A 14678-nucleotide genomic window follows, 5' to 3' on the forward strand; every position below is an offset into this window, starting at 1 on the left:
AAATACTGACAGGTTCGCGGGCAGTATGAAATGCATGGGCGCGGCAATTACGTCAGAATATCTATCTATATAAAATAAATATCTTTATATATTATATTTATAACTTATGATATTTTTGCCATATCGCCCACCCCTACCTCAGGTGCAACTTCAACGATGACAGCGTGAAGAAAGATATTCTGACGTAATTGCCGCGCCCATGCATTTTATTCTGCCCGCGAACCTGTCAGTATTTGCATGCTTCACGTCAATTGGCCAGCTGCCCCCAGCTGGCGTTAGCCCATAAGACTTCAGCAAAAGTGGAGAAAAGAGGAGTTTCCATATACGTCACGCTGACGTAATGTTGAAGTTACCACCTCGAAAGGGAACACAAAGATGAACAAAGTCTATTGTTCGGACTGTTCATGCAAATGAACCTGTTAAAAACTATTCACCAACAGTTCTTCAAAATAGAAATGGTTATTCTAGTTTTAATAGTTGTATTTATTTTAAATGTTCAAGTGTAATGCTGTCACTCTTAATTATACTTCTTTTTTTTCACCTGATAAATGCTGCTGATCACAAAATAAACTAGGCTATACGTTTAGAGATATATTTGTTCCCTTAAAAAGCTTGAGGACATACTGTAGAAATGACATTTCTCACAGAGGAGTGTCTATCGATCAACTTAAAATCTCTCCCAAACTATATCAAATCACTTACTCCTACACAAGCTTTTAACAACAGAATTGCATGACTTCTGTACCTGTAAGAAAGATTCGCCGTCTGTTCCATACTTCCTTCCCACCTTCTAAAATACCCAGTCTAACCTCCTTAATGTTGACATCCAGAAAAACTTCAAATGTGGGATGATAGTTTGGGCCAAAATTACACTCGAATATTTCAGTCTGAAAACAAGAACACCAATATGAAGACAACATTATAAGGTGGTTAGTTCTCACTCTCACTTCTGTAATTTAAAGGCCTTAAAATAAAATTGTCAAAAGGTGTTTGTTTTGCATTTAATATTAATGGTCCACATTGCTAGAGTTTAATAATCCACAATTAGGATAATGAACTATATGGAATAATTGCTTATTCTGATCCTTATAATTAACATATTTAACTTTTTATTAAATATTGATGCAAGGGTATCTTTAAAGGAGAGAAGATAAAAAGTTGATTAACAATTTTGAAAAACTGTGGTGACCAGTCTGAGAACTATCTACATATGTATTTCACTTATTTATATAAAGGAATTCATATAATAAATTTTGATTAAAAAAAGTAATTGGACATGTTATACATCAACTACCCCAAAACATTATTACACGCTGAAATTCAGTTGGAATTCAAATGTTATTCAATAAATATTGTTACCATTGGCTGCACTTCACATTCCTCTGGCTGACAACACAGACTGTATTTTTGGTAAGGAATCAGGTGACATCTTGAACTTGTCTCAATGTATTTTTTATCCCAGTGCCTGCTCTGGACCTTGAGGAAAGAGGGCGAGGAGAGAGAGAGACAAAACACAAAAAGGGGTGAATTTACTTTAACATTTCTGCTACTTTTACACAATATTTTCAGTACAAACCTGCATCATATTCAAATCACCAAATGCACTATAGTTCAACAAGGAACTAACTAAATATATACAATGAATTGACATCACCACGGAAAGCAATAATAATAATAATGTCAATATTCAAAAGCAGTAATTATGCATATACACAAATATGTTCAATGTGTGTTTTATTTCATAATACTCTTTTAAATGGAAAGTGCATAAAAAAACAAGGCAACAATACGTTCAAATACCTCTGATACTGGAACATCCTCTGGAAGCAAGTGGATATTGAGTTTTTTCCTTTCAAGAGTTAGATTTCGAAGGAAGAGCAAAACCTGGCCTCTAATTGGGATGCCAAATATACTTTTTATCCAGAGAAGGCCAAAATTGCTGAGTTCTCTGATGTCAATCATCAAATGAGTTTCTGTCACTTTGAGTGGCTGTATTATTTCTACATTACCACCAACGAAATGTGCCACAGCCAAACCATCCTTATTTTCCTCTGCAAAATACATTTAAAAATGTTGTTATTTGGTAAAATAAAGGTATTGTTTCCTAATTATACAGTAAAAGCACTTTGTGTAGAATGTTGGTCAATGCAATCATCAAGATCTCTCATCTCACTCCTTGCTAAATATTTACATACATATCCTCAATAGATGCAGTTTCAAGTTATCTGATGTGTAAATTATCAGTTACTGTTACATAAATTCTTAACAGTCAACAACTGTGAAACATTAATATTTAGTATGTAGAAATACACATACCAGAAAATATTTCACAGTGTGGAAAGCGCAGTTGTGAGATTGAACCGTGAAAACAGTCAATGTTGTACAAGGGTCCGGCTGGCTGCATCTGACCCAAACCATCTAACACACGAGGATCCCATGAGACAGTTTTATACCGCACCTCTCCTTCACCCTCCATCACAAAAACAAGGCTGGTCAGACTGCAACGAAACTGACCAGCATGTGGACACACAAACCTGGAGGACATAATATTAATTTTATTTTTAAACTTTATAAAGTCAAAACAGTATGCTTACATTCTAACAATGTCCAAAAATAAGATGAGTGTTCAATACCTGTATGTATTCTTGTGTTTGTCCTCATCATCTCCCTGAAGTAGTTCAGGTGTGAACACTTCTGCATCTTCTGAGGACTGAAATAAAGAAAAGTATAAAGAGTATATTTATCCTCTAAAATGTCATGTTACAGTATGTAAAATATTAAATGTAAACATTCTGAATAATGGGATTATAAAATAGTGTAATTAAATGAAATACCGTACCATTGTTTTAGTAGAATGTTTTAGAGCTTCAAAATATCACATATCACATAAATATCACATAAATATCACATAAATATCACAAACAAAAAATAATAACTGTTATAACAAGAAAAACTCTTCAGCTTCTACTCACTAATAGTGCAAAAGATGGTTCAGCTTCAAATGACCCAGAATCTGAACTCTCTCCTGAACTCTCTCCTGAACTCTCTCCTGAACTCTCTCCTTCTGTCAGACAAAACACAATTCAAACACTTTAACACCATTAAGATAAAATAAAAACAATCAAGCATTTGTCTGAAATAACTGGGGTTATTCAAAAACTTTTTGCACACAATACAGATTTTTTTTCCAGATACAGCCATTTATAAGTAGACTCATATGTTAGCCTACATAAAACATTTATAAGCAAAGAAAATCAGATCAGATTTTATGAAATTACTGTTAGGAACATTACTGTGTAACTCAAAACTACATATTACTTTGAGATTATATTGTGTTTTCTGACTCCTAAAATTAACATATCCCAAAGCACCAAGTAAGAGTAAAAGAGGGATTTGTTAAATAAAACAAATTAATTAAATCAAGATAAATAAAACTGAGTTACTCGCAACTTGGCCAATAACTTTAATAAGAACTAAAATATGAATTGCTTATAGCAGAGCAGACTCAGTCAGACTCAAATAAAATCAACTAAAGAAAGCATCCGTCATCATTTGTGGGTTTTCTAATCATGTATACAACAGTGAACGCTTTACTATCAGATGTATTGACTGTTGTCAGTTCTCTAGATTATTTGGTTTATTCTCAGGAATATGAGTTATAATGAGGTACATAATGAAGGCACAGATCAAGCTCTCTGGCAGGAGTCTTGATTATTAAAAAAACAACGATTTGCTTACTTCTGCTCTCACTCTTTTCTTTCTTCATCTTCAGCTTCTCCACTGTCAATCTCTTCTCATCTGGCTTGATCAACACTGAATTTCCCCAGCTAAGGAGAATAACATTAAACACACATGATGGCTGCAAAATTATATTTTTCTGTATGTCTTCAGAACATAACCTCCATAATGAACTGAAAGAAAACGCTAAAAAAGTCTAATATTTAACTCTTACACAGTCAGTGTCCAATCAATCTGCTTCAATGATTCCTTCAGGGACTTCTCTAAAATGAATCCAGCTTTGGGATTTATCCTGAAAAAGATTTTAAAAATGAACAACATTAATTCTTCAACTATAAATGCTTCTGGATTATTGTGCTCAATGGCTGCTGGGGAAAACCTAGTTATTATGATAATTAGTATGAGTAATCAAATTGAAAACAAACTATTAAGATATTTTTGTAATTTTCACAATAGTAATAAGAAAACGACATAAAACCTTTGTGAATGCTCAGATACTGCAGTTACCTGAGTTCAGTCAGGCTGGGATAGGCCTGGATGATGGACGGGATTTCAGGGGCAAATGTGCGACTCAGACGTGAACCATCCAGACAGAGTTTCTTCAAATCAGAAAGTGATTTCAGGAAAACAAACAGTTCCTTATACGTAAAACCCCTAAACAACACAAAACCCAGATGAAGTAGTAAATGTGACATGCTGGTTCTCAGGCTCAAAGCTTAGATATACATGCTTTTATTTTTTAAGAATCAAAATAAAAAATAAGTTAATCTAATAAACAGCTAATAATCTACCAACTGATAATGATGTAAGATCTTTAACAGGAAAGTTTACTCAAAAATGAATGAGATTTACTCTCATCATTTACTCACCCTCATTTCACTGCAAACCCATAAGACTTTCATTTACCTCTGAAACAAATATGTCGAACAAAGTCTTATAGCTTTGCAACAAGACAAGGGTGAGTAAATAATAATTTCTGGGTGCACTAATAATTTAAATATATTTTTTATATTAAATGGCAGCCATTCTTAAGAGGGTTTATCTGAAAAAGAAAGAATGAAGCTTCCACTCACAAATGTCGATAACTGTACAACTGTACAACAGAGTTGATGGTGGAAACCACTGAGCTTGGACAGGTTAGAGTCAATGATGTGATCACTGATCTGCTAAAAGACAACCTAAAGCATTCACAGATATAAACATCAGTATAGGTTTATAATAATCATCAGATGGTAGGATGAGACTGCAATTTTGTGTGTGAAAAGTGATGAGTGTCATACGTGATGTCTTCATCTCTGACTGACACAGTGATCTCTGGGAAAAATCCACTTTCATGGGTTTCAGGCTTTTTTATACTGGCAAAATTGAATGAGTGTATTTCATTATTAGACATGACATAAACTTTATTACTGAACAACTGAATATGGCAAGGAGTACAATTGTAATCTAAAAAGAATTATACATTACTTGAGTTTATGCAGATTCTTCCCTTTACCAGCAGCTGAGATCAAACCATCAACATCGTCTGAAATGTGATCCATCATCAACCTTTGAAAGTAAAAAAAAGACAGTATATCAGATTTGATCTGGCTTGTGTGTGTTTGCAGTGTTTCAGACAAAAGTATGGGAGCATTTTTAGACAGCGACAACAAATTTGCCTAGAATTATTTTTTTACATTTTAGAATTTTTAGACTCAGCATTTTCTCTCACTCTGGTCTGCTTCAGAAAAGTGATTCTCAGTGACTGTGGAGTAAGAAGTGTGTGGTAAAAATCAAAACAATATCACACAATAATGACTGCTGTAATACTGAATATCAGATTACACTCGAGGCTGAATCACAGCTGTGCTCATATTCAGCACTACAGCACTCTTGCTTGTGTGATATTGCATAAGTATTGAAACATACAATTTACATTTAGAGCTCCAAGAGAAGTGAATGTATTGAAATTGCTGTAAATAAAATGTAAATGCTGTAAAATGTCATGTGTTGATGACGTGTCAGAAAAGGCACAAAGTTTCGCTCACCACAGCTCTTTACAGCGGTACAGTTCAGGCTGAAGCATCTTCAGATCATCAGATGTTACATGGAGTTTCAGGTTTCTGATGTGTTCACAGCACTGTAAACAGTTCTTCAACACCCAACAGTCTGTCCTTTTCAGTGGAATATTTGACAGATCTATCACAATTAAACCTTCCAAAACTTTCCCAACGAAGCTTTTCTCATGGAGCTCATAGAGACAATGGAGAATGAACAGCATGTGTTCATTTTGAAATCTCTGTGAGCACTGATTGATCCATTCCTTAATCTGGGATTCTGTGTTGATAGAGACGGCCATGTTGTGCTTTTCAAAGAATGAAGGGATCCACTCTTTCTTACAGAGACCACAGAGGAACAGAATCACAGGCTGCAGCCACTCTGAATGTCTAACTTCTACATCTGTCATTGAAAAGTCTCTATCAGACCAACAGGACAGAGCCCATCCTCTCTCTACAGTGTGAAGCAGCTCTCTCACTTTCCTCTGGGACTCTTCTTCATCCAGAAGGACATAGTACAGAGCGGTGAAAAACTCCTGAAAGCTGAGATGCATAAATTTGAACATCGTCTCCTGGCGGATTCTTCTCTTAATGAGGAACTTGCACAGGAATGGATTGCCATCAGAGTCTGAAACCGTTTCATTCACACTTTTCTCATCAAACAAGACCTGATGTTCCAGCATCCCTCTCTCTGCCAGCTGACCCAGGCTCCTCAGCAGGGTCGGGCCGGACTGACTCAAACCCTGGCAGTGATGCTCCAGTAGAGTGGACACAAAGTCAGTGTAGATGGAGGTGGTGGTTTCCAGTCCACTTGTTACATTTGCACCAACTCTGAACATCTCACTGATGATCCAGCAGATCACAGGTGTGGAACAGGCAGTGAGGAGGGTTTCATTCGCTCTCACACAGTCAAACTCTTTCCTGAAGAACTTCTGGAAGTACCCGTCCACCTGACTTGCAGAAAAACCCATGATCTCAGAGAAACGCTGTTGTCCTTTCAGCATCTTGTTCACAGTGTTCTTAGACCTGGTGGTGACCAGCAGTGCGGATTCAGGGATGAGGTACCTTCTCATTAGGCCACAAAGAATGACCTCAGGTGGGGCTTTCTGAAGCGGATCAGTGTTTGCTGGCATGTCATAAATGTCCTGTGTGAGTTTCAGCTCATCAATTCCATCAATGATGAAAAGCACCTTCATTGGTGACTGTAACATCTGTGAGATCTGATCTGATGTTAAACTGCAGCTGTAGCTCAAGAGCTCAATTAAGTTCATCTCCTCAGAAATACACATCAGCTCTTCACACCTCAGATAGAAAACTAGATCAAAACGTCTAGAGTATAACCCTTCAGATGCCCAGTCCAACATGATCTTCTGTGCTACGAAGGATTTGCCACTGTCAGAGTCGCCTTGGAGAATGACATTCACTGGATAATGGAACTGGAAACTACCACCCATAACCCGCAAACAACCCAAAATATCATCCACACTGATGATCTTAAAGATGTCATTTTCATTTTTCTGAATGATCACGGGTTCACTATAGAGGGCAGGAAATGATTCTTTTTGACCAGATAGGAATCTCCACTCATTCTCATACTTCTGTATGAGTGACAGCTTATACTGATGTACAGTCTCCTGAGATCCTGAAGGAAAACCTGTTGATTAACAAACAAAATGTAAGAGCAAATACAGTAACACTCAAACCACTTACTATTGCATTCTAACTACTGTTTTTCAAAAAAAAATTGTAAAATCATTAAAATACAATTATTAAAGGAGCCGTATGTAAGATTGTGGCCAAAACTGGTACTGCAATCACTGTATCCCCTCCCCCTCCCCCCTGACTCGAGGTTGCCAGATAGGCTGCAGGATCCAGCAGGAATGTAGGCTACAGTTTGTAGCTGCAGCTGTGGTAACTAGAGCAGAGCTGGCAATCCGGATGCTGAAACACAACTAACTTCGTGATTGGTAGATAGGTGGAGGGTGGAGCATCAGGCCAAAACACAAGATGACAACATCAACATCAGTTGAGGGCTGCAACTTCACTTTTTAAATGACAATATCCTGGCCGTACTACTGTTGTCAGTGATATAAGTATTTGAAATGAACATGATTTCTTAATGTCTAGTGACATATCAGGGCCATTTTTATGATTAATTGAAATTAATTTCTTACATACAGCTCCTTTAATAATAAACCAAAAACTATAAAATTGTGTGTTTTAGTGAGATTCTCTAATTTCTAAAGAATGCTGTCAGTAACGTAGATCACCAAGCTCTATATGCTATATGGGTTCAGTGTCACTGTATAAACTGACAACTCATAATCCAAATTATACCATTAACTGAAGACATACTGGAGCATATTTTCTCATATTCTCAGAATATTTTTTGGATGAATATCTGAACATGCAATATTTCAAAAGAAGGAACAGAGCCTCTGCTTTTAAAAAACAAAAAACATAAAACATTTTATTCTACCTTGAATGTAGGTATGTTTTATAAAAAATAAAAATAAAAACATTTTAAAATGTGTTACTCAAAACACATTATATATAGCTTATATTCTGTTTTCTGGCTCCTAAAATTATCATACCCCCCAAAAAATCCAATAAAAGAGTGAAAATGTGATTTGTTAAATAAAATAAATAAATTCAAAGGAAAAAAATGAATCAAAGTAAATAAAACTGAGTTACTCGCCACTTGGCCAATAACGTTATTAAGAACTAAAATATGAATTGCTTATAGCAGAGCAGACTCAGTCAGGCTCAAATAAAATCAACTAAAGAAAGCATCCGTCATCATTTGTGGCTCTTCTAATCATGTATACAACAGTGAACGCTTTACTATCAGATGTTTGACTGTTGTCAGTTCTCTAGATTATTTGGTTTATTCTCAGGAATATGAGTTATAATGAGGTACATAATGAAGGCACAGATCAAGCTCTATGGCAGGAGTCTTGATTATAAAAATATATATATTTGCTTACTTCTGCTCTCACTCTTTTCTTTCTTCATGTTCAGCTTCTCCACTGTGAATCTCTTCTCATCTGGCTTGATCAACACTGATTTTCCCCAGCTAATGAGAATAACAGTGTAGATGACACTCATGATGACTGCACAATTATTGTATGTCTAACATAACCTACATAATGAACTGAAAGAAATGGCTAAATAAAGTCTAATATTTAACTCTTACACAGTCAGGGTCCAATCAATCTTCTTCAATGATTCCTTCAGGGACTTCTCTAAAGTGAATCCAGCTTTGGGATTTATCCTGAAAAAGATTTTAAAAATGAACTACATTAATTCTTCAACTATAAATGCTTCTGGATTATTGTGCTCAATGGCTGCTGGGGAAAACCTAGTTATTATGATAATTAGTATGAATAATCGAATGGAAAACAAACTATTAAGACATTTTTGTAATTTTCACAATAGTAATAAGAAAACATCATAAAACCTTTATGAATGCTCAGATACTGCAGTTACCTGAGTTCAGTCAGGCTGGGACAGGCCTGGATGATGGACGGGATTTCAGGGGCAAACTTTTCAATCAGACGTGAACCATCCAGACAGAGTTTCTTCAAACCAGAAAGTGATTTCAGGAACGCCAACAGTTCCTCAAACTTAAAAAACCTAAACAACACAAAACCCAGATGAAGTAGTAAATGTGACATGCTGGTTCTCAGGCTCAAAGCTTAGATATACATGCTTTTATTTTTTATGAATCAAAATAAAAAATAAATTAATCTAATAAACAGCTAATAAATCTACCAACTGATCATGATGTAAGATCTTTAACAGGATAGTTTACTCAAAAATGAATGAGATTTACTCTCATCATTTACTCACCCTCATTTCACTGCAAACCCATAAGACTTTCATTTACCTCTGAAACACAAATTTGTCGAACAAAGTCTTATAGCTTTGCAACAACACAAGGGTGAGTAAATAATAATTTCTGGGTGCACTAATAATTTAAATATATTTTTTGTAAGTAAATGGCAGCCATTCTTAAGGGGGTTTATCTGAAAAAGAAAGAATGAAGCTTCCACTCACAAATGTCGATAACTGTACAACTGTACAACAGAGTTGATGGTGGAAACCACTGAGCTTGGACAGGTTAGAGTCAATGATGTGATCACTGATCTGCTAAAAGAAAACCTGAAGCATTCACAGATATAAACATCAGCATAGGTTTATAATAATCATCAGGTGGTAGGATGAGACTGCAATTTTGTGTGTGAAAAGTGATAAGAGTTTCATACGTGATGTCTTCATCTCTGACTGACACAGGGATCTGTGTCTCTGGGAAAAATCTACTTTCATGGGTTTCAGGCTTCTGTATACTGGCAATATTTAATGAGTGTATTTCATTATTAGTTATTATATAAACTTGATTAAATATACAGAATAAATGAATATGGCAATGAGTAAAATTTTATTCTAATTTAAATAATACAGTACTTGAGTTTATGCAGAATCTTCCCTTTACCAGCAGCTGAGATCAAACCAACAACATCGTCTGAAATGTGATCCATCATCAACCTTTGAAAGTTAAAAGAAGACAGATCAGATTTGATCTGACAATATATCAGATTTTGATCTGGCTTGTGTGTGTTTGCAGTGTTTCAGACAAATGTAGGGGAGCATTTTTAGACAGCGACAACAAATTTGCCTAGAATTATTTTTTTACATTTTAGAATTTTTAGACTCAGCATTTTCTCTCACTCTGGTCTGCTTCAGAAAAGTGATTCTCAGTGACTGTGGAGTAAGCAGTGTGTGGTAAAAATCAAAACAATATCACACAATAATGACTGCTGTAATACTGAATATCAGATTACACTCGAGGCTGAATCACAGCTGTGCTCATATTCAGCACTACAGCACTCTTGCTTGTGTGATATTGCATATGTATTGAAACAGATCAAATTTACATTTAGAGCTCCAAGAGAAGTGAATGTTTTGAAATTGCTGTAAATAAAATGCAAATGCTGTAAAATGTCATGTGTTGATGACGTGTCAGAAAAGGCACAAAGTTTCGCTCACCACAGCTCTTTACAGCGGTACAGTTCAGGCTGAAGCATCTTCAGATCATCAGATGTTACATGGAGTTTCAGGTTTCTGATGTGTTCACAGCACTGTAAACAATACTTCAACACCCAACAGTCTGTCCTTTTCAGTGGAATATTTGACAGATTTATCAAAATCAAACCTTCCAAAACTTTCCCAATGAAGCTTTTCTCATGGAGCTCATAGAGACAATGGAGAATGTACAACATGTGTTCATTTTGATATCTCTGTGAGCATTGATTGATCCATTCCTTAATCTGGGATTCTGTGTTGATAGAGACGGCCATGTTGTGCTTTTCAAAGAATGAAGGGATCCATTCTTTCTTACAGAGACCACAGAGGAACAGAATCACAGGCTGCAGCCACTCTGAATGTCTAACTTCTGCATCTGTCATTGAAAAGTCTCTATCAGACCAACAGGACAGAGCCCATCCTCTCTCTACAGTGTGAAGCAGCTCTCTCACTTTCCTCTGGGACTCTTCTTCATCCAGAAGGACATAGTACAGAGCGGTGAAAAACTCCTGAAAGCTGAGATGCATAAATTTGACCATCGTCTCCTGATGGATTCTTCTCTTAATGAGGAACTTGCACAGGAATGGATTGCCATCAGGGTCTGAAACCGTTTCATTCACACTTTTCTCATCAAACAAGACCTGATGTTCCAGCATCCCTCTCTCTGCCAGCTGACCCAGACTCCTCAGCAGGGTCGGGCCGGACTGACTCAAACCCTGGCAGTGATGCTCCAGTAGAGTGGACACAAAGTCAGCGTAGATGGAGGTGGTGGTTTCCAGTCCACTTGTTACATTTGCACCAACTCTGAACATCTCACTGATGATCCGGCAGATAACTGGTTTGGAACAGGCAGTGAGGAGGGTTTCATTTGCTCTCACACAGTCAAACTCTTTCCTGAAGAACTTCTGGAAGTACCCGTCCACCTGACTTGCAGAAAACCCCATGATCTCAGAGAAACACCATTGTCCTTTCAGCATCTTGTTCACAGTGTTCTTAGACCTGGTGGTGACCAGCAGTGTGGACTCAGAGATGAGGTACCTTCTCATTAGGTCACAAAGAATGACCTCAGGTGGGGCTTTCTGAAGCGGATCAGTGTTTGCTGGCATGTCATAAATGTCCTGTGTGAGTCTCAGCTCATCAAATCCATCAATGATGAAAAGCACCTTCTCTGATGACTGCTGTAACATCTGTGAGATCTGATCTGATGTTAAACTGCAGCTGTAGCTCAAGAGCTCAATTAAGTTCATCTCCTCAGAAATACACATCAGCTCTTCACACCTCAGATAGAAAACTAGACCAAAATGTCTAGAGTAAAACCTTTCAGATGCCCAGTCCAACATGATCTTCTGTGCCATTAAGGATTTGCCACTGCCAGAGTCGCCTTGGAGAATAACGGTCATTAAACCGCCAGACTGAAATAACTTATCCACGCTGATGTTTTCAAAGCTGCCTTTTTTCTTCTTCTGAATGGTCAGTGGCAATGACTCTTCTTTACCAGACAGGAAGCTCCATTCACTCTCATACTTCTGTATGATTGACAGCTTATATTGATGTAAAGTCCTTTGAGATTCTAAAAGAAAACCAGTTGATTAAATAACAAAATGTAATATCATACAGTAATCAACTTTCAATCAACAGAGAACAACTTACTATTGCACTATACCTACTGTTTAAACAAAATATTGTAAAATCATTAAAATATTATTATTAAAACAAACCAATAAATGTGTTTTGATGAGTTTCTCTAAACTCTAAAGAGTGCTGTCAATGATAATAAGCTGTACCACTTACTGAAAACATACATCTCTCCCAATACACAACAGTCACTAATGTGAACAAAGCCTTTTGGGTGTTCAGTGTTCTTCAATTGGTCATCCAAAAGTACTATTTTTTTTTTTCCCAATCGGAGCAGTGTTCTAATTTGTAAATTGAAATATAGGCCTACCTTCGGACTCAAACAGGCTGCTTGGAGTTGGACAGTAGGGACTATCCTGCAGGAAAACCAGTTCATTAAATGAGCTTGAGATTGATTAAAAGCTTGTCACATGTAATCAACAGAAAATAACAAAAGATTACATTATACTTACTAATAAAATATTGTAAATTTATTAAATTAGATTTCCATTTATAGAATATGAACTCAAAGGTGTTATTTTTAAATATACAGTGCCCTCCACAATTAATGGCACCCCTGGTAAATATGATCAAAACTGGCTGTAAAAAATAAATCTGCACGTTTATCCTTTTGATCTTTCATTCAAAAAATTTGCAAAATTCTAAACTTTCATTGAAGTAAAAGAATTGAAAGTGGGGGGAAATCACATTATGAAATAAATGTTTTTCTCCAAATCACGTTGGCCACAATTATTGGCACCCCTAGAAATATTTACAAGTAAAATATCTCTGAAGTATATTCCCATTAATATTTACCTTTTTTAGCACACCAGGGTGACTAGGAACATGAAACTGTTCAGCTATGACTTCGTGTTTCACAGGAGTTTAAATATGAGGAAACACAAAGGCCAAATCCCCTTAATCATCCATCACAATGAGTAAAACCACAGAATATAGTTCTGATGCGCAGCAAAAGATTATTGAGCTTCACAAAATAGAAAGTGGCTGTAAGACAATAGCTAAAGAATTGAAAATCCCCATTTTGACCATCAGGGCAATAATTAAGAAGTTCCAATCAACTAAAGATCTTACGAATCTGCCAGGAAGAGGATGTGTGTCTACTATGAAGGTAAAACAGTAGCAAAACTCGAGAGCTTGCTAATTTGAATGTGAGAACTTGTAAAATTAATATTTGTATTTGTAAGTTGAAATTTATACTTGCAGCTCTGATGTGAAAAGCTGCATCTATCGATTTGCACACACAGACAATACTCAGAACACCTGTGTTTTGAATTCGAAGTTGCAGATTAATAGTTACAAATGTGTAAAGTGTCATTTACATAAACAAAATGACAGGCACAATTGTGTACTACACATTTATCTTTGTGCTTTAGTTCAGTTTCGTTGTACAACCACAAGTCGGCACTCACAACCTCTCATATCTGGCAGTACAACTTCAAATCCTAGCGCTTTGACTTTTGCTACTCTTTTTGCGATATGCCTGTAGCAAAACTCACTCGTGCACTTGTAAATGCAGACTTGCGAGAGCAGAGTCGGGGGCGGGGCTGGGGTCGGAATGAAGTCATTTTATTGGTCGATGCCTCACCAATGAACAGAATATGAACGCAACGCGTTTAATTGAGACAGTGGTATTAAAAGACCAAACAGGAAACACCATAAAGCATAGCCTATACAGAAAAAAATTGAGCACAGAATATGAACGCAACGCGTTTAATTGTACGTTTTCCTCGAAACCCAAGAAAACGCTTAATGAGGCTTAATGGACCAACAGTTATAAAATAAAAATTAAAAACAATAAAAAAAACACATAATTTGTTACTTTATTAATAAAACACTAGGCAGCAAGTTTATTTGCACTGAACACACATTTGCTTATATATATATATATATATATATATATATATATATATATATATATATATATATATATATATATATATATATAAATAAATGAAGAGTTCAGATGCTCATATATTTAAATTCAATAATTTCACTTAAATGGCAGTGAAGATTACCTATTAATTATCATTTAAGTGAAATTACTGAACTTAAATATACAAGCTTGATAAAAATGATCATTCTATAAGAAAATTTCAAATGGCATTTAGAGGCTTTTGCATCTGAACTCTTCATATATATATATATATATATATATATATATATATATATATATATATAGCCTAT

The 14678-nt window shown here is 35.9% G+C and overlaps 1 protein-coding gene across 5 annotated transcripts in view; it reads right to left on the reverse strand.

Annotated features, from left to right (window-relative positions):
- The window catches only part of LOC308695939 (NACHT, LRR and PYD domains-containing protein 1 homolog), a 45225-nt gene that overhangs the window by 9503 nt on the left and 21044 nt on the right, over positions 1-14678 (reverse strand). For all 5 annotated transcript variants that reach the window (XR_014030767.1, XM_081374212.1, XM_081374213.1 and 2 more), the window contains exons 3-23: positions 12805-12850; positions 10824-12429; positions 10242-10322; positions 10043-10123; positions 9834-9938; positions 9264-9410; positions 8971-9048; positions 8762-8850; positions 5766-7428; positions 5206-5286; positions 5019-5093; positions 4812-4916; positions 4246-4392; positions 3953-4030; positions 3739-3827; positions 2973-3064; positions 2634-2710; positions 2317-2534; positions 1801-2051; positions 1360-1476; positions 746-887 (exon numbers count right to left, since the gene is read on the reverse strand). Coding sequence is in view for 4 of the 5 variants with exons in the window: in XM_081374212.1 (XP_081230338.1) it covers positions 746-887; positions 1360-1476; positions 1801-2051; positions 2317-2534; positions 2634-2710; positions 2973-3064; positions 3739-3827; positions 3953-4030; positions 4246-4392; positions 4812-4916; positions 5019-5093; positions 5206-5286; positions 5766-7428; positions 8762-8850; positions 8971-9048; positions 9264-9410; positions 9834-9938; positions 10043-10123; positions 10242-10322; positions 10824-12429; positions 12805-12850 (5368 nt within the window). In the remaining variant the exon portion in view is untranslated. The remainder of the gene's footprint in view (positions 1-745; positions 888-1359; positions 1477-1800; positions 2052-2316; positions 2535-2633; positions 2711-2972; positions 3065-3738; positions 3828-3952; positions 4031-4245; positions 4393-4811; positions 4917-5018; positions 5094-5205; positions 5287-5765; positions 7429-8761; positions 8851-8970; positions 9049-9263; positions 9411-9833; positions 9939-10042; positions 10124-10241; positions 10323-10823; positions 12430-12804; positions 12851-14678) is intronic.

The sequence above is a fragment of the Scardinius erythrophthalmus genome, assembly GCF_964197995.2.
Source record: "Scardinius erythrophthalmus genome assembly, chromosome: 9".
Classification (NCBI taxonomy): Eukaryota; Metazoa; Chordata; class Actinopteri; order Cypriniformes; family Leuciscidae; genus Scardinius; species Scardinius erythrophthalmus.